This window comes from Rhipicephalus sanguineus, chromosome 6 (assembly GCF_013339695.2).
Source record: "Rhipicephalus sanguineus isolate Rsan-2018 chromosome 6, BIME_Rsan_1.4, whole genome shotgun sequence".
NCBI lineage: Eukaryota > Metazoa > Arthropoda > Arachnida > Ixodida > Ixodidae > Rhipicephalus > Rhipicephalus sanguineus.
The window spans coordinates 171,966,991-171,987,058 of record NC_051181.1 but is presented as its reverse complement, the minus strand read 5'-3'; the positions used below and the strand labels follow the sequence as shown (position 1 = coordinate 171,987,058).

Here is a 20,068-nt window from a genome sequence, read left to right as displayed (position 1 = left end):
CAGGTCGCTCTTCAATTACATAAGCGATTTTTATGTTTCAAGATGTTGGACTGTTGTTAATTCGTATTCGTTCAAAAAGCTGTGTTCTCTTTGCAGGACCTCTTCCTTGATGTCTGCGTTTTCAGCGCTATGGCTTTATTGAATGAAAGCAGGTCACTCTTCAATTACATAAGCGATTTTTATGTTTCAAGATGTTGGACTGTTGTTAAGTCGTATTCGTTCAAAAAGCTGCGTTATCTTCGCAGGACCTCTTCCTTGGTGTCTGTGTTTTCAGCGCTATGGCTTTATTGAATGAAAGAAGCAAGGTGATGCGCCAACGCTCAACAGTGAAGTTTGTTGTTTTCTGTAGATTTCAGACGTGCGAACGCATCGTCTAGTTGCTTAATTTGTTTGTGTTCGTTTTCGGCTCCACGCTGTTTTATCGTGTTTCATCGCACGAACTCAGCTCTCCTTGCCTTTGATAAACTAGCTATTTTCTTCACCTGCAATGTCTACGGCAACATCTTTGGGTATTTTATTTAGCTCTCAGGTCCGCCGTGGTGGATAAGTCGTTACGGCGCTTGGCTACTGACTCGAAGATCGTGGATTCGAACCCGGCCGCGGTGGTCGCATTTCGATGGAGGCTAAATGGCAGAGGCCCGTGTACTGTACGATGTTAGCGCACGCTAAAGAACACTAGGTGGTCGAAATTTCCGGAGCCATCCACTACGGCGTGCCTCATAATCATATCGAGGTATCATATCATATCGAGGCCGCAACTGCCAGCTGCCAGCAGCTGCCGCGTGACACGAGCGCATACGCGATCGTCATCGTCTTCTACGCGCTCGCAGCCGCCGAGCGTCCCCATACTGCCCCCTCCCCTGGGAAAGAGGTGAGCAAACGCGAACTTCACAACGGTAGCCCGCGCACGTGTCCTGACTATCCTTGGCCACAGCGGACTGCGCGTGGCACACACGACCACATGCCGGCGCTGTCCGCCCACAACTCTCTGTGGGACCTCATGGGCTGCCGGTCATGGGAACTGCTGACGCGTGCAGCAGAGGCAACTCTGCTGCCGCCCGAAGACGGAGGCGCACCGGACTCGCTCAGGTTGATGACCACGGTCGTCAGCATGACCACGGTCGGGAGCAGGATGAAATGCCGATGCTCCTGGTGCAGCACTGGCCCCACCGAGCTAGCGGGCACAGTAGACCTCCTGGCACTGACGTTGCCTGGTGCCGTTATCGTAGCCGTTTGGCTGTTTTGCCGTTGTAGCCGCCCGGACCATTCGCGTGTGGGTGGCGGCCACTGCTCCACATGGTAGTCGTCAAACACTGGCGGCCTAGGCAGCCATGGAGGTGCAACGTCCCCATAGAAGACTTCGCTGCATGTGCCTTCGACGCTCCCTCTTCGGGCCTCGCTGATGTTGGTAGAAGGGCGACATTGAGACATCTGCACCTTGACATAGTTTCGGTCTGCCTCTTCGTCCTTGTACTTGCCGCTGCTAAACCGCTCAGCGTACACTGGTGTGGGTTCAGCGATGGTCCAATGCATTGTCTCCGACGGAGACGGTCCATTGTACGGTTCGAGCTACGATGTTGCGAATTCCTCATTCGGCTTTTCGGGTCTCGCCCTCTCACTTTTCTCGGATATCTGAGACGTCTCGGATTTCTCGGCCCTGTTGTCCGAAGCTTCTTCAACGGGTTTCTTCTCAACACCTGCAGCATCATTCACGTAATCGTCGTAGTCTGCATCGCCGGCATCCACGCACTTCGTTTTCTCGTCCCACTCGCCATCGCGGACCATATCCGCCTCGTAATATTTTACTTCCTCCGCATCCTCTTCGGCTTCACCATCCGCGCCGCTGGCTGCTGCCTCCCAGCCACCAGTACCGTCGTCACCTCCCGTATTCTCCTCGGCTCTTCCTTCTTCAGCGACGTCGGCTTCACCATGCCGGAACTCCCCGATCTCTTCGTCACCACTTTGCCACTCCCTGACCTCTTTAACGACTTCGGCTACCTTCCGTTCGCCACGTCGAGACTTCTTGGCCTCCGCACATTCTTTGTGCTTTCGAGTTTCCTCGTCACCATGCGGCAATTCATGTGCGGTTTTTCTCCCGTCCCTGTTTTTGTTTTCCTTTTCCGCCTCTTCTTCCTCATCTTTTCCCGTTTCTTCACGGCCGCCGCGTCGTCATCCCGGGACTTTCTGACCTCTGCTTCAAGGTCGTCGCAGTCACCGGCCGTGTCCTCAACAATTGCGTCGTCCAACGCCATGGTCGCCTCACCGTTCCTGGTGTCTGCACTGTCGTTGGCGGACGATGCATCGCCACCGCGTCGCTGGTCGTCCCGCGGTGCCGGCCCACCGCACGAGCCTCGACGCCGACCTCGTCAGCGCACGCATCGTCGCCGCCTTCGTCGTCAGCCCTAGGTGCCGCCTCGCTGCACGAGCGCGCCACAGCCTCCATGGCCTGCGCGGGCAGCGGGACGCCGAGGTAAGCACCGAGGTGCTCCAGGGCGATGAAGGCACGCCGCTGCTCATCAGGGGTCATTCTCCCGGAAAGGCAGAGGCGCATGAGGGTCTGGACCGGCTGAAGCAAGAGGACGAGGTCGTAGACTCCGTAGGCGGCCATGTCCAGGAACGCCCGCTTTAGCGCCCACACAGCTCCTCGAAGGCGATATCGCCGTGCCGGGGGCCGAAATCAGGAGCTGGTGGGATCCGGCGTACGTTGATCGGGCAGAACATGTCGGGGCGGGGTCCTACCCGTTGGGTGCCAGATGTAGGGTTTTGCGGCTGCAGCCAGCCCTGAACCCTTAAGAGATGAGGCCGAGACCTGAAGAGACACGTCTTTACTGGTGTAAGCCTCGGCCGCATGCTTGCTTGCTTGCTTGTTCCTTGCATTTGGCTCACTACCCACAACGGGGGGATTGGCCAAGAAGCCGGCGGTTACAGTCAATTGGAACATTGGGTTAAAAAAAAATAATAATAAAGGTCAGGGAAAGGGAAAAGTGGCTTTCTTCAAGTAGAATAAGGCGATTCTCGTGATACGAGAAAAGGAAATAACGATATAAATAAGATTTTGTTTTCGGGGAAAGGGGATGGGAAACAATAAATTGATAAACAATGGATTACCAAGGTAATCTCATCGTGTCAATCAGGAATTCGCAGAGGGCCCCACAGACGTTCCTTTTACTGAACTCCAATGAAGCAGCCCCAAGGGAGAGGATATTTAGAGTACTTAGCGGTATTCCTAATTTTTTGAATAAAATTTCAAAGCATTTTTTCCTTTGGTTTTTAAAACGGTGGCATCTTAGTAGATAATGGTCGATATTTTCGGGTTCGTTACAGTTGGGACACAAAGGGGATGGGACCAGACCAGACCTGTTTAAGTAGAAATTAAGCGGTGGAATACGACATCTTAATTTAGTGATGGATACTTCCAATTTACGCGTGGGACACCATTTATTATCCCATGCAAAATGCAAGTGTGAATATTCTGAATTCGGTATTTTAGTCTTTTCTGAGTCTTCAATAAGAGAAAATTTTCTGAACCTCGCCGCTGTGACATAAGCTGTAAGAAGCATAACTGACAAAACTGGACCTTCAAGAGATACTCTCACGAGTGAGTCAGCCATCTCGTTTACAAATATTCCACGATGACCTGGAACCCATATGAGCCTCACTAGGCGAATTTTTATCGGGATTAATGATCTGAATGTGTTTAGAATAACTGACTCCAAAGTTGAAGTGAGGGACGAACACATAGATAATGAATCGGTCACTATAACAGCTTGCGAATGATTTGCAGGAAGTTTTTGAAGGGCTAAAATAACTGCCGTTAACTCCGCTTCAAATATAGGAGTATAATCTGGAAGGCGTAATGAATATGACCAGGATAACGATTGGGAGAAGATACCCACACCTGCTCTCTTATCATTCATAGATGCATCTGTTGCAATTACATTATTAATTCCTAATTGTAAGAGGTGATCTTTGAATACGCCAATTAAATACTTAGAGGGCAAGAGTTTGGCATTTGCTGGGAATATGTCGTCGAATTCTATTTTTACATTGTATATGGATTTAGCTAATAGAATGATTTCGGAGATATTAGCATTCAGGGGTTCCAGTAATGTTTGAACAAACAAAATCTGAGGTTTATGAAGACGGGACCAGTGCTCATTGAAAAAAGCACTCAATTCAGCAAAAAATACGAATTGCAACCGTCTTGGAGTAGCCTCATATAATTTTAAATATGTTTTAACTGTCAACATACGGAATCTGCAAGCAAGAGTAGGTACCCGAGCTTCTTGATACAACACGCTATTAGCTGTAAATTTAGGAACGCCAAGACAACTCCGAAGAGCTTGGCGCTCTAAGAGAACCAAAGGATGAATCTTGTATGCTGGCCCACCAGAAAAAAGCACGCAACCAAATTCAAGAATCGGGCGAACGTACATACGGTAAATCATGATCAGAGTATCTCTGCGTAGCCCGGAACGGAGCCGACCAAGTTTAGTTATCATTTCGACAGCGCGTGTAGCCTTAGCTTTAACATGTTCAATGTGACTACGCCAGCTCAGTTTTTCATCATATATTACTCCCAGATATTTAATACAGTCTACTTGGGGAATTCTTTCTTGCCGGTAGTGAAGAGAAATATTAACAGGCATATTTAAAGGAAAAACAATTATGGCACTTTTGGTAACATTTAGTTTCATTCGAATATCTTCAAACCAGGATTCTAATGTTGCTAAATATGATTGCAACGTTGAATGGAGTAAATGTATGTCATAATCAGATGCGAAAAACGCAATGTCATCTGCGTATACATACACTTGTACCTTATCACACAGTGGAATCGAACTTAACAAGATATTAAATAAACAGGCGAAAGAACAGAGCCCTGGGGAACACCTCTCGTTTGACTATACTTAGACGTAGAAACGCCTCGTTGGGAGCAATAAAATTTTCTATCTTTTAAAAATTCATACAGCCAATTTGTAATATATTGCGGAAAATTTAATTTGTTGAGGGCATTAAGGAGAATGATATGTTCAACGCTGTCATATGCCTTGGCTAAATCTAGGGTTACTAAAGCCGATAATTGTCGTCTGTGCCGGGAAAGCTTTATACGAGCCTCTAAATCGACATGTGCACACCATATCGAGCAACTGGGTCGAAATCCAATCTGGCACGCGCTCAGTATTGCATTATCTGTGATAAACTTCATAATTCTTATGTATAGAATTCTTTCTATTAATTTAACGACATGGGACGTTAGAGCGATTGGTCTAATGTTGTCTATCTGCATTCCCGCTCCCTGTTTTTTGAGAAGGGGAACAATTTTTGCAAGTCTCCAGTCAGCAGAAATCCAGCCATTTCTAAGGGAGTGGTTGACGACGTTAAGAAGATCGTCTGGAGAGATATCAAATAATATCTTTAACACTTCTGATGTAACTCCATCTGGGCCTGGAGCTGAATTAGGGAGAAGGCGAATGACATGCGCAAGTTCTTCCATATTTACTTCGATAAAATCGTTCACACATGAATGCTTTACAAACTTGTAACTGTGATGTAAATCGCTTTTCAAGGCCCGATGCAATTTCAGTTAATAAATCTGCCAATTCCTTAGGTGAAAGAATAACCGAGTCATTGTTTACGGGCGCTGCAATAGCCTTACGACTACGAAGAAATCTAAACAGAGCTTCTTTATTACCACTCTTGGATAGAAAATTATATCATTTTTCGTCATATTCATCTTTCGCTAATGATACTGTTCTTTTGAACATAGCTTTAGCATACAAATAATTTCGCCAATTAGTAGGACTTTGGTTTATAAGAAGTTTCTTCCAGGCCGCTTTTCGGTGTCGATAATCTCTTGCACAATCCGAATTTCACCATGCACACACTGAATTTCCTTTTGCTGACGATACAGTGAACTGTGATTTTGTTATAGTACGTTTTAAAACTGAGCAGAGACTCATAGCTTTAACATTTCTCTCCATACTAGACAATGATGACAAAGTTGACTGTAAATTCTTTTTAAATTTGGAGTAGTTTACAGAATTTTGCGCCTGGTAGTCTACCGCTAATACTGGGATCTTGACTTCAAATACAAGTGGACGGTGATTACTACTTGTAGCAGTATCAAGCACAGTCTAAGACGAGATTAAAACGTTTGAGCTAGCGAATGTTAAATCTAAGACGGATCTCGAGGTACGTCGAACAAAAGTGGCAACTTTGGAATTTAGACATATAAAGTTGTTTGTGTTGGTCCAGTCCCATAACCGTTTTCCCGATGTGTCTGTGCGGAAACCCCACGACACATGATGGGGGTTGAAGTCTCCCGCAAACAGAATGTTCTTTTTGCAGAAGCTCAGAGTGACATCAAGAGCGCTCTCATCTTGTATCCGAGCCGGAAAATAGTTATTAACTATGGATAGTGGAGCGCAGCCAGGAAGGTTTAATTCCACTACCAAAAGTTCATAGTCAGACGACATTGCTTTATAAGCTATCATCGCTCTATGGCAAAATTTTGAAGAAATGAAAACAATTAGTCCTCCACCACCTGAGTTTCTGTCCAATCGATAGCATTGATAATTTTTAAAATAAAAGTTCTGATCAGCTGACAACCAAGTTTCTTGTAAAAGTACAATGTCGGGAGATTGCTGAGAAATAAGGTATAATAAATCTGTAGCTGCAGAGAGAATTGAACGGCAGTTCCACTGAAGCACCCTAAGACACCCTATGATGATGATAGACGAGCAGTGGAAACTGCCTGCTCTAATATACTTTCAACAGGTCAGCCCTAGTCACGGATTCCTTCACACACTTGTTTTTGGATTCGAAGAATTATGGAGCTTGTTAGTAGGCGATCTGGTGCGTTTGAGAATACGGGCATCCATATCAACGTCCCAATTGCCCATTGAATCTGAATCAGAGATGTAATCTTGGTCAGTCTTCTGAGAGGAAGACGGTCCTGCTCCATAATTGGTGGGGGCAACAATCTGATGTTCAGCAGGCTTAGTGATTGGAGCGATAGGAATTTGGAAGCGCTTTGTGATCGTCTCAGAAACACCAGCCAACTGGGAAGATATAACCTGAGTCAATGAGTCGGACAGATTTAGTAGAATATTTTCGAGAACCTTTTCTACCGCCTTCTCTACCACAGCTGAAATGGAGTGGAAAAATGTTGCGTCCATGCCGAGAGGCTGACGGGCTGTTACACCGGCATATCCCTGTGTCCTGCTTTGAACTTCTGCTAGAGCTTCTCGACGAGAGCATCGTCTCCTTTCAATAATTTTAGCACCTGAAGCTCTTTCGATCTCGCAGGGCAGTTAGAGTCGTCAGCAGAGTGATTTGCTTTACATAAGCAACATGACTCATTGCCTGACTGGCACTCATCAGTACTATGTTCGGCCCCACAGATGCGGCAGCGAGTATCAGACCGACAACCGTTGACACTGTGTCCATAACGCCAGCATTTGGAGCACTGTAAAGGACGAGGAGCTAGAGCTTCGTCCCTGTAGATAAGCGGCCATGCTTTGATCTCCGAAGGGCGATTTGTCCCAGCAAATGTTGCGATCACTGTTTCAGTAGGGACTTTCGTATTGTCTACTTGTCTGGTACAGCGGTACACAGAGATTACTCCTGCAGGGGAAAAAATGTCCAAGACTTCTGCTGGACTTAGGCTTGTGTCTACTCCACGGACTAAACCTTTGCAACATGCTAGATGAGGTAGGATAAAACAGCTCACCGGATGTGAGGCAAAGGTAGTACACTTCAGTAGGTCTTGAATACAAGCCTGGTCTGGTGAACAGCATAGGATTCCCCCACGTCCAAACTGACGAACTTCGGTTATCAGTAGGGAATGAGAAGTGATCACACGAAGTTCTGTCTGAATGGCCTTGGGGTTCTTCATACGGATGAATCCACCATTGGTCGGCACCAAAGCAACAGGAACGTTGCGGTTTCAATCGCGGAGGAACAATTCCAAGGGCAGATTCTGAGGGGAAATAGAGGCAGACCAGAGGGAAGCCCTCTGGCCCGCAGAAGAGACAGACATCAAAGAAAACGGGAAGTTACACTTAAATGAGGCGTGCACTCAAGACAAATATGAAAGGAGAGAGATCAGATAGAAATAACCGCCGGCTACTTGACCGCAACCCTGGAAACCATCAACACCAGGACTGAGCTCCGCCACCACCAAGCACACACTTCGAACGAGGCAACCACGTCCAGTTGTCCGTGCTGCACGCGCAAACTGCCAGCTGCCAGCAGCTGCCGCGTGAAACGAGCGCATACGCGATCGTCATCGTCTTCTACGCGCTCACAGCCGCCGAGCGTCCCCATAATATATATATAATACTAAGACAAAGGGGTGAAGCAAGCTAATAATATTTTTTATTGTACTATATACCAACTAGCCCAACTGTCCGCCTTATAGCGTATATACACCCTTTTCATGATTGTAAAGCTAGCTTTCCTGCGATGCAGTTAGCCCAGTTCGCAGCAGTTAGTCTAGTCACTTCCGCAAACAGCGTGTTCAAGCGCAGTTTGCTTGCGCTATGACGTGGAAAATGTAGACTCAGCAGCTCTATTGACATAAACACACATAATAAACAAACCCCAGCACGTGGAACTACGACCTCGTCTCCACTTGAAGCACAACAGGTGCCGCCTTTAGTTCGGCGAATATGAAGCGCAAGGAAGCGCGCTCGCGGTTTATGAAAGTAGTCTAAATGACCCTGGAGAAATGCACCTTTCAACTAATGCTTGCACTCCCACGGCAGCCAGCCAATAGAGGCCCCCGTCTTCTGCTGTTACGCGAAAGGAGGACAGTCGCGAAATACAATGTGTTCTAATAAGAACTAACAGACAAAAAAGCCAAGGAAAGTATAGGGGATGTTATTTGTAGTAATTATGGTGTAAATGTGAAGAAAGTAAAGTGGACGAAAAGGTAACTTGCCCCGCAAGTTACAGCGGCAACTCGGGGGAAATCCTGACACGGTGTACACAGATGTCGCCCGATCCGGTACCAACAAGTATGCCCTCGCAGTCGTAGGAGCGGCCGCAGGTCAAGGGCTTCTGACATGCGCCACTACTCGAGCTGCGTCCGCGAATACCGCAGAAGCTTCAGCCATCGCGCTAGCTATTAAAACTAAGGATATCCTGGGACAATCATCACTTATCCTTACCGATTCCAAGGTCGCATGTAGACTCTTTCTCACCGGGAGACTACCACACAGCACCATTCGCCTATTAGGACCCGACCTAACGCAGGACCATGCGATCATCTGGTGCCCGGCTCATGCAGGACTCGATGGCAATGAGAGAGCGGACGGCGCAGCTCGTGCTTTTATCAACCGAGCGGCCGACCACTCCGACGAAAGCCCTTTCTTACCGCGAGACATCCTTGAGCACCAACGGCTTGAGCGATGACAGTACAGTCCACCCCACCCTGATCTATCCGGGCGGGACTCTTACGACTGGCGCCGCATACAAACACATACATATCCGAACCTTTCTTTGAAACATGCCATTCACCCCACAATGTACAGTGATAGCTGTCCGTGGTGCGGAGGCAGGCCCACTCTCGCCCACATAACGTGGGATTGCCAGAACAGGCCACCCGAAATTAACTCGCCGCAAATAGCCGGCAAAATTTCCGGAAGGGAGCAGTGGGAGACTTTGCTCGCCAGCGGGGATCGGGTGGTGCAACTAGCACTCCTCGACCAGGCGCGGCGGGCCGCTCAAGCCAGTGGAGCCCTGGAATAGGGGCCCCACCCACCCGCTCCCTAAACACTTTTTTCTTTTCTTTTTTCCCTCAATAAACGTTTTGATATATATTGCCCCTGGCAGGGACCGAGCCTGCGACTTTCGAATAACACATCCGATGCTCTACTAACTGTGCTACAGCGGCGGTCATCCCCCGGTCCACTTTATGGGCTATATGTGTGTGTTTCTTTGTGCTTAACAAAGAAAAACGAGCCCTTAAAGTTGTCCTTTTTTCGTTTTTATGTTCTAATGTCCGATACAATAGACACGCTCACAGTTCGGGCTCCTCTGTGGTCTAGTGTTTGCGGTGCTCGACTGCTGACCCGAAGGTCGCAAATCCTGGCCGCGGTGGCCGCTTTTTCGGTGGAAGCGAAAATGCTTGAGGGGCGTGACTTTGATTTAAGTGCACCTTTAAGAACCCCAGGTGGTCGAAGTTTCCGGAGCCCTCCAATACGGCGTCTCTCATAATCGTATCGTGGTTTTGGGACATAAGACACCAGATAATAATAATAACAATAACAATAATAATAATAATAATAATAATAATAAGTGGTCTGTTTGAGGCTAGTATGTTGCTGTGCAATCTCGCATGGGTGACCTCAAAAAACAAGATCACGTCATTCTGCAATTATAGTATTATCGAGGGCTTCCACAATATATCTAACGTACAAACGGAGAAAAGATGGCGTCCCTACGAGTGCGAGCGTCTTATTTACTTCCTCTTCCTCCTCGTCTCTGCTTTGCCTTTCGCGGGATTTCGCCACGCGGCATGTTTCTGGTGCGTCTTTTCGACCAGTGTGATAGCCGACAACGCCTCCAATTTCGGTGCGCTCGAGGAGGCAAGCTTCGAGGAAATACGACCTACGGCCGAATCGTCCATGGATGATGGCCACAGATCCTTCAATCCGTGACATCAACCAAAGACGACGGGCCCCCTGTAACCATTGGGCGAAAGTATTAATTCTCACGAAGGCGCAAATGCGCACATGTGATCTCTAGCGCGTCTCATAGAAAGACTTCGGTCGAGATCAAACACAAACAATGCCTCTAAAACAATGATATATCCTTGTTAAAGCACCCATCAAAAATTTCGATAAATCAATTAAAACATCACATAGAAAGCAGTTAACCGACGAACGATTAACGATTAATCGATTAAAAAATTTAATCGACCATCCCTACATGGATCGGGCGAGCCAGTGATTAGATAGGGGCGTACCGACTGAGTTGTCGGCACGTTGTGTCATCCCTTGCCTTGACGGTAATAAAGCGACAGCAATGTAAACCATATCATCAAAGCGCTTACTACTTATCAGATGACGTGCGAGTGCCGCTTTACCGCTTCACTTCGGAGACGATATGCCGACGCTTGCTCTCGATCCGCTCCGCTGAGACCCGAGCTTGGTGCGCGCGCGTTCCTGGTTCCGTTTCGATAAAACGGGCGTCTAATGGCCCCACTAGCGGAAGAGCGTTCTCGTTTCACTTGCAAAAGTTTATAATGTGAGAAAATGCGTAGTCGCCGTCACCTTCGGACTGCCGAGAAGGCGTCGTCTCTGCGGCGCGGTTTATCGCACAAGGAAATGAACGTTGAGGCGATAGTAGTTGACAGGGGTGATCGCAAAGCTTCATCAAACATACACCACTATTTAGGCCACCAGACCACACGTTCCGCGGCCGCAAAAGTAGTGATACAGTCCGGCATGCCCAATGTTTACATGCAGCCTGGTGCACTTGCGTTCTAGGCAGCTGCACAAAAGCGTCTGCGGTAAATGATAGAGGGTAATGAACTAATCAGGCCAAATTAAGAAGTAGAGATTGCCTCCTGGCAAGGACACCAATTATTACTGTCCTGGCACAATATAGCGTAGGGTAAAGTGAACCAAAACCTTCTTGCCCGTTTTCTCAAAAGAGTGTTTTGTGCCTGCCACTTTGTTTGTGGAAAACATAGCACAACTACGGATAGACCCGATTTTTATGCTGTTTGTTTTATTATAATGCATAGACTGTGCTGTACTTCAACACAATCTTGGAATTTTTGTTTAGGCTTTCATTCTTATTTCATAATCACTGCATGGTACGATTAGCTGAGACACAGGCATTTGCATGTAATGTTCTGCAGAAAATTATTAGGGCTGTAAAAAAAATCTAAAGATGTCTTTAAGTACAAACGGTATGTGAGCAAAGTTACACAGTAGCTCCAGCCCTCTAGCATGTTTCATCTCTGTGCTAGGCTTTCCACGAGCAAGGAACTTGTGAATTTTTATAAAATGAAAACCAGTAGAGATATCTTTATGAAAACTTACATTTGCCTTTTTAAGATGATTTGTAGTGTGTGTGCCAAATTTCATCAACCTAGGCCAAGAAACCAAAAAAATGAAGAACCAATCCTCCCTTAAGGGTATGCAGGAAAGCAAGTACAAAATGAAATTCGCCGTGTAGAAGCAATATTTGCTTTTCAGCACGCATTCCTAGAGAAAAATATAATGTAATCGTGAGATCTTTGTTGCTATACATAGATATTAAAAAAGGCGCTCTTTTTGTGCTACTCAGCTGATATTGTATGCTCACCACTTCATTACTATCTTGCCTATACAGTTTTTTGTTCAACCCATGCAGGCTGCACATGCTACAAGATTTATCTGATCTCTCTAACCACAGATTGTCACAGAGAAAGGCTCACATTTAGATATTCGCCTTCCAAGTGTGACTGGTTCAATGACTTATCGTGGACAGCTGTCATCATCAAGTCAAGCAAACTCTATCACCTGTTCTTTGAATGCTTACAAGTACAACGAAGGTAAATTAATTAAATATGGGCTAGTATATTTTCCTAGAACTTGCAATATGAGTGAGAATTCTCAAGAATAAAACTGGTTAGCATGAGTGAGCAGTCGCTAACAACCAAAAAGGTTACAAGATAAAGCTTATGTTCCTCTGAGTATGATGTTGCAGTGCTGTCTTACACTCAGTCCATGCACATATACCTTAGTAATCCTGAAAATGCTAAAAGCCACACCCATGTAGTGCAATGAATTCCTAGGTTCACTGCCTGCCTTCACGATGCTTACCCGTGTGTTTACAAAAAATTGTTAATTCAGCTGTACATAGAAGGCATTGTACAAAGAAAAAGACAGGACGCCGACCAAGAAGGTGTCAAAAATATAATAAAATGACGTTTCGGCTTCCACATGGAAGCCTTGTTGGGGTGAACAAGGCTTCCGTGTGGAAGCCGAAACGTCATTTTATTATATTTTTGGCACCTTCTTGGTCGGTGTCCTGTCTTTTTCTTTCTACAATGCCATTACATCCAGACCAAACAAGATTTCATCCAACTCTCGATTTCATATAAGAGGGCAGTTGCTTACGCTTTTTTGCTTTAGTGACTACTTAAACTCTTTTTCTTGCCTGTCAAGCATCAGTAATGATGCGTGACGTTCTATTAGTTTTCTAACTAATTGAGTTACAATTGAACTATTTTTCAGAGTGGTGAATGTGCACTTTAATCACATTGATGCTTTTACAGATGCACATTGAATAAAAGTATGTCTTTCTTGTTTCAGTATACACAAGTCAACAGACACTTGTGCGAGAAACCAAGAAGAGACTTAGAAGATCACGTAAATGGAAAGCATCCTCTGAATAAGAGTGACATTCTGCATGTCCATACTACGTCAAAGAAGGTTAAGATTGCAGATGTGGTTTACAAAGAGAAAAGAAGAAAATTCGCTGTGATTTCCTTAATTTTGCCATTGTGGTAAAATGTGCTCGCCACATATTTTTTATTTTGAGGCAAGCATGGCTTTTGTTTGCTCTGTGATGGTTCTGAGATTAAGTGTTGTTCTAGTCGTTTTGCAGGTCCTTTATGATTGCGTTTTGAGTGTAATAACTATGGTGATAAAAGTTCGTTTGTGACCATTTCTTTCTGTACAAGTCGAAGAAGCTAGGAATGCTCTGTATGTACTGAAAAAGACGAACTGATTGAGCTCTTGTGAGGAACCAGATTTGTCAGATGTATGCCCTGGACACCTGAGAGTCTGGGACACAACTGCCCCCGGTGACCTGTACTTTTAGACCCGGAGCACCAGGAATCTACACAAGGAACTAAGAGAACTCCTAGCGGATGTTTTTCACTTTGTTTCGCCTGAGCACAAATCCCTTTATTACTCTATTATTCTTCCTTGCACAAGATATTTGACTTTCTGCACCTCTCGTTGGAAGAGGCATAAAGCATGTTTGCAACATCCTCATTAGTTTGTTGAAAAAGTTTGGTGTTTAGTCCTGAACGACATTGGGGTGATGATTTTGTTTGACGTTGTTTCTCCCTTCCATTCCTACTGACGTGGCCTTCGACGCTGATCCTGCGCTACCAGAAAGGTGCTCCTCAATTTCTGCCTGGGTAAAACTCCTGCTTTGATAACGTCATCTACAAGGGCACACCACTGGGCGCCTCTGTCTCGTTGACCGCTATGAATAGAGTGGAGGTTTCTTTTTTTTTTTTTAGCCCAACACGAAAATTTTTTGTGAGCTGCGTAGGCGATTGTTTTTGTGTGATCAAGCAATCCACTTTGGAAGCTTCCACAATGCATCTGAATGAAGCAGATGGAGATGGAGGCAGACCACAAATTGTGTTGGTTAAAAGGAACAATGGAGCGCTTTCCTTCAGCGTGTACGGAGAGGGTACATGGACTTCGTGTCTCTTCACAGCAATTCTCACAAGAGGTCATTAGTTGTCTCCCCAATGGGCCGTGCAACTCGCATTTGTAAGAAACTTGAAAACGTAGCTTCCGATGTGCAGAGAATCCCGAAGAGTCTTTTACGAGTGGTTAGCCTCCTGCGTTCATGAAGGCTGTGCAACAATGTCCAAAGCCTGCCAGCGTCTGACAGAAGAAACATTCTTTACGTGCCTGGGACACGCAAGACCTTATCACACGTGCTTTGTAAGTATGTCGTTGAGGTTGCTGATAGCGAACTGAGGTGCACTTTCATAAGTGGAAAGGATAGACAAGCTGCTCAAGGGAGTCTTTGTTTACCAGATCTCCTGTGCTGATTGCAAGAGCGTCTACACTGGGGAGACGGGCAACAACAGCCTCTGCGCCTACGTCAGAACGATGTGGATAAGAGAGGCACTGATTGCACTGGCGGAACACGCAACAGCGACTGACCATAATACTGACTGGGTGAGCTCTCGTATAATCGGCCAGGAAAGAAACCACAAGTCACACTTATATTTGACATCCTTTAAACTGCCTGAATGTAAATTCAAAAGACATGTGCGAATTGTGCAACATTGCCACATTTCTTTCTTGTATTGATATGTATAAATGTTATGTGTATAATCTTCCTGTCTTTCAAATTTTTATGAGCATGTGGTACAATGTGTGTGCAAGAATTATGTGAATGTTTTCTGTATACTTAAAGCACCTAGCTTTTATGTTATCTAATCTGTCTTCTGTTTGCTTTGGTGAATTCTTTTACTGTCACCAATGTGATTATCATCGTAAAAAGATCGCTACTCTTTGTATGGGATCGAGCACTCAAGATCTCTGCGTCATCTTTTCGCCTCTTGATGTCTGAAGTAAATTTGACTTGACCTGAAAAAGTATTGGCTTACGCACACTGCTTGCGTGAGAGACAGAAACAATTTTATTTTGAGTCTGGCAAGTTTATGGGGTGAGCTAAACCCCGCCTAGGCGTCGACCAGGAGCCATTTTAGGTCCTGACGGAGTCTTCGGCATGCTGGGCAGCGTAGCCAGAAATTTCTTGCGTGGCGGGGGTGGGGTGCGAATGTGACTCCCCCTTATGTACGTTAGTGTGTGTGTACATATGTATTGTACACATATAAAATGTAAATATTCCTGGGGAAGAGAGGTTGAATCCCCACCCCATCCCCAAAACCCCGCTGCCTGCGCCAATGACCCTCAGGCTTGATCAGTCGTGTTGTCAAAAACAGCGCGGAATTTTCAACATGGACGAAACGAAGTGGGACAAAGGCAAGACGCGAGCGCTGACTATCAACTGCAAGTTTATTGCAAAAAGCAACATTTATGCATGGAAATTGCTTGCAACTGCTCATGCGCGTTTATGATCACGTGTCCGGGGCCCTCGCATAAACAGAAAAACAGTTACATGCGATCACTCAGATTAAATAAGGTAGTCTCTAGATACGGGGTGCAGTTGAGAATCTCGGCACCAGATAAACAGGGAAAATTTGTGCTCTCGTCGATAAGAGGCGGCAAGGCTCACAACCTGGCGATTTTAGTAAATTTTCCATAAAACACACCAACAATTTTTAGAAGGAACGCCCACGTCGGATTTGTCACCCAGCAAGCTACGTTATTTGACTCTTCTAACCTATACATAGTGTGCATGTGCGTCACGCAGCGCCCCCTCGTCACTTCCGGAATGCGCCACCTACATGCCTGGTTCGTGGCAACGTTTATAGATACTTGTTCGTGGTACCTACTGACGCTGTCGCCGACGGGTGCCGTGTTATTTCCTCGTGCTTGGGCGCACTCAGTTCGGCCTCACGATGCAAGTTTGTGTAATTAGACAGTTATAGTTTAGCGGGCTTAACGGAATAGCGGGCTTACAGGAATAGCGGGACCGAAATGCGCATGCGCAGTACCGTACGTGACCCGTAGCAAGTTACGGAAATACGGTACGCAAATACGGTAAGGCAGTACGGTAGCGTTCCTCCTTTCCCGCTGGTTGTGCTTTTGTCGCTCCCCGTCCCAGTGAAAATGCGTCCCCATGCGGCAGGTGTCTCGTTAACAATGCGTGGGCTGACAGGCAACAATAAGCCGTGACAACCCCGCAGTAATTTTTGAAAAAGCTTTTGTGGTGTTGGGGTGCCTTCACCGGCAAAAGGTCGACGACCTGGAAAGGAGGAGCGGTACCGTCATACGGTAGCGTATTTGGTACCGTATTTCCGTAACTAGCTAAAACTCTCTATTTTTCAGATTTAGCGTTAGCGTGTTTGCGTGGTTAACGTAGTGTACGTAAAACATGGCGGCGGTTTTCGACGCCCGCTTCGAACTGAATTTAGCGTTGATGTGGACGGATCCACTTCTTTCGTAGCAAACGACTGTGCGAAATGGCTTCGCTTGCCTTCAGGTAGCTTCGACGACACGGTATTACGCATAACTTAGCGTAGTTTTTGAGATCGCTTCCCATTTCGAACGTCCCTAGGCCTATCTAGAAGATCGGTGTAAACAAGTCTGCAACATGAAAATTTTCGCTTTTGGTGCTTAGTTCATGTATATTTACTTTTATTTTCACTAAAAAAAGGAGTAATATTGCTGCGTGCGGGGATACAGGCGAGCATTCTCGGTTTTGTTCTTTTCACTTTTTTTAACGCATTCACCCTTCGCTAGGTGGCGCCACCGTCCCGGCTTGGGCACGTAAACGCTATCCCGCTAAACTAAAACACGCTTTCCGCAACCAACGTTTGCGGCTCGGTAACGCTATTCCCTTAATCCCCGCTATCACGCTAACGCTAAACTATAACTGTCTATTATCTCCTGCTGGTGAAGCAAGACGATTTTTCAGCCCACAAACAGGGATCAAAGCGTCAGGGTGTTCTCTTTGACGAAAGTTATTACCTGGCTTTGTGAACGCACATTGCGACTTTCCGAAAAGCACCACGCTTGTTTGGCTGAGGCGGATTAACAGAAATGACTTGAAGAACCTCGATAATATTCGCGTCTTCAGACGTAACTTCATTACGGGTAAGCGCTATCCAAGCATTGTGGAGATAGGTTTGCGAGAAGCTTACCCTACGAGGTGACCGGGAAGGGACGCGACGTTCTCCACTGCCGCAGCGAACAAGGACGCTACGGCCGGGTTCGTCGACTCTCCGACACGGCGCAGAAAAGGCACTCGAGGCAGGTTATCAACAAACACGGGTTTATTAACCCAAGATGCAGCACAGTGCGACAATCACGGGTTGCGGGTAGGGGTGTGCGAATATCAAGTTTTTCGAATACGAATCGAATACGAATATCGAGTCGAATATCAAAGGAAAAATGCCTTCACAGTAACAATATTTTATTTAACATGTAGCTATTTGAAAAAAAAAAAGCATTAACAGCCGAACTGGCAACATAACGTGCACTGCTATCTCCGGAACACAATGTAGGCTAGCACAATGCACATCACAACACAAGCAAATATCACGGCACAATGAAAGTAATGACTAGATGTTATCATGAAGAAATATGAGTTGCTCCACATGATCAGGCAGCAGGCGCTCCCTTCTACGGGAGAGTATTTCCGCAACGCGTTAAAAAAGTCACGTGGTACACGTCGCTGTGAGGCTGTGCTGCCCTCTGCCAGCGCGCGCGGAGTTGGCGGGGGTCTGGCCGTTGCCAGGCGAGCGAGACGCGTAGACGCGGTGGCTCCGGCCATCGTATCGATAGTACGCGCTCCCCTTATGCGGTAGTGTTATGTTATTTCGGCAGAGTAAAAAGCTGGGCTTGGTGTTCCCTGACTACTGTGCGATGGAGTTAGGAGAGGCTAGGATAGACGCACATCTTCATTATCTTTGTTTATTGCTAGCGTGCATGCTTGTTGACATTCGACCGTCAGTTCGTGTTGCATATCGTGCTTTAATTGTGGTGTTCTAATGCGGCCGGACTGCTCGCACTGAGCTTACAAGAGTGTCCCCTACGTCTAGGCCGCACACCTTGATTTAACAGCACTAACAATGCGTCATTTCGTTGTTGCTGCAAGAATAAATTCTGCGTGAACAAAGCAGTACAAAAGCGTGCACTGTCGGCGCAGAGCATTACGACGTTCGGCGAGCTCACGGACCGTTTAGCGGCGTCATATTATCATCGCTGTATCGACAGCTAAAATAGTACTTAGTAAAAAACGCACCCCAAACCAAGGAAAAGGCACCAGCTCCGCAGTTTCATCAGTCTTCGCGACGCCAAGTCTGTGAAGCTGTGCTAAATTTTACCCTTGAATGTTGCATTTGTGCGCTGTGACGTGCAGCTCATGCAGTTACTGCGTCATCGCAATGCCCACTGAATACGTTGTAATACCAAATGAAACATGGCACTGCCGCAGAACCCAATGACGGTCGGAGTGCCGCTAGTGCCGCCGCGGCCGCGTCTTCGTCGCCTAGGCAACCGCGACCGCCGCGCGCGGAGCAGCTCTGTGTACCACGTGACTTTTTCAACGCGCGGCCGAAATACTCTCCCCCTTCTAACAGAGACACCACCACCCCCCCCCCCCCCCCCCCCACTGCCACTGAAAAGGCACGCTCGCTTGGAACAGAAGTGGCTGGTATAGGGAGTTACATGGGGCAAAGCTTTGCCAGACTGGGGTATCTGAAGGTGCCTACAGTCCGCCACCAGTCACATATGGGTCACTGTCTTTCTTCAGAAGTGGCCCCGCATAGTGAACGAGTGGTAGTGCGGCACGTTACGGCCGCATAATATTGAAAACGTACGGTTACATGATCGCCAACAGCGCTGCACGTCGGAGATGCACCAGCAATAAATCATACGTATTGGGGCGCTCGTCGCAGGCAGATATCGTGCCTCCGTGTACTTACGACGTTTATCGCTCCTCTTGGCAACGTTTTTAGCTATACGAACGCAGCAGGAATGTGGAAGACGAGTTATTTTATGCATGATAATCGAATCGCATATTCGAATTTTTCGATTATTCGAAGTTATCGAATATCCGAAACTTTTCGAATACACGATTTTCGAATCGAATACGAATATTTCGAATGTAATATTCGACGAATATTCGAAACTTTCGAATATTCGCACACCCCTAGTTGCGGGCCATCAGGGAAACTCCGCAAGACCGCGGTCGAGTAGGCTTGCCAGCGGCGCTACGACTATCACACAAAGGGCAGCAGTCGAGCGCACGGACGAGAAGCCGCCTGCCAGAGCAGTTCGCCAACCTCTCGTGCGGGCCTGAGAGCACCTCCCGCGGGCAAGCCAGCGCCAGACAGGCACCGTGCATACGTTAGGAGCCGCCACAGTCGCGCGCGGCCTCCAGCGCCACAGCGGCCACGGCAGCAAACTTGACGGGATATGGGAGCAGACGACGCAAGCGGCAGCAAGCCTCTGCGCCGTGTTCTGCTGCTTCGCTCGACGCGTTTTCGTTTCCGTTCGCTTTCAAAAGACGTTAAATTGTTAGCAGCTGCCACAGACCCTTGATGTTTGAGGGTATGCTTCTTTTCGCCAGACCTCGTGCGTGCACCCTTAGGGGAACGCGGCAGCATAGAATGCATGAGCAAGGGAAGACGACACGGAGGCCATACGGGCCCGTTGAGCGAAACTGCGCGCCGCTT

General features: G+C 47.0%; 1 protein-coding gene across 3 annotated transcripts in view; it reads left to right on the top strand.

The window, feature by feature from the left end:
- The window catches only part of LOC119397051 (popeye domain-containing protein 3), a 37,940-nt gene extending 24,504 nt beyond the window's left edge, over nt 1-13,436 (top strand). For all 3 annotated transcript variants that reach the window (XM_037664483.2, XM_037664486.2, XM_037664484.2), the window contains 2 exons: nt 12,415-12,553; nt 13,317-13,436. In XM_037664483.2, the coding sequence (XP_037520411.1) occupies nt 12,415-12,553; nt 13,317-13,399 (222 nt within the window). In that variant the 3' untranslated portion in view covers nt 13,400-13,436. The remainder of the gene's footprint in view (nt 1-12,414; nt 12,554-13,316) is intronic.
- The last annotated feature ends 6,632 nt before the right edge of the window (nt 13,437-20,068 follow it).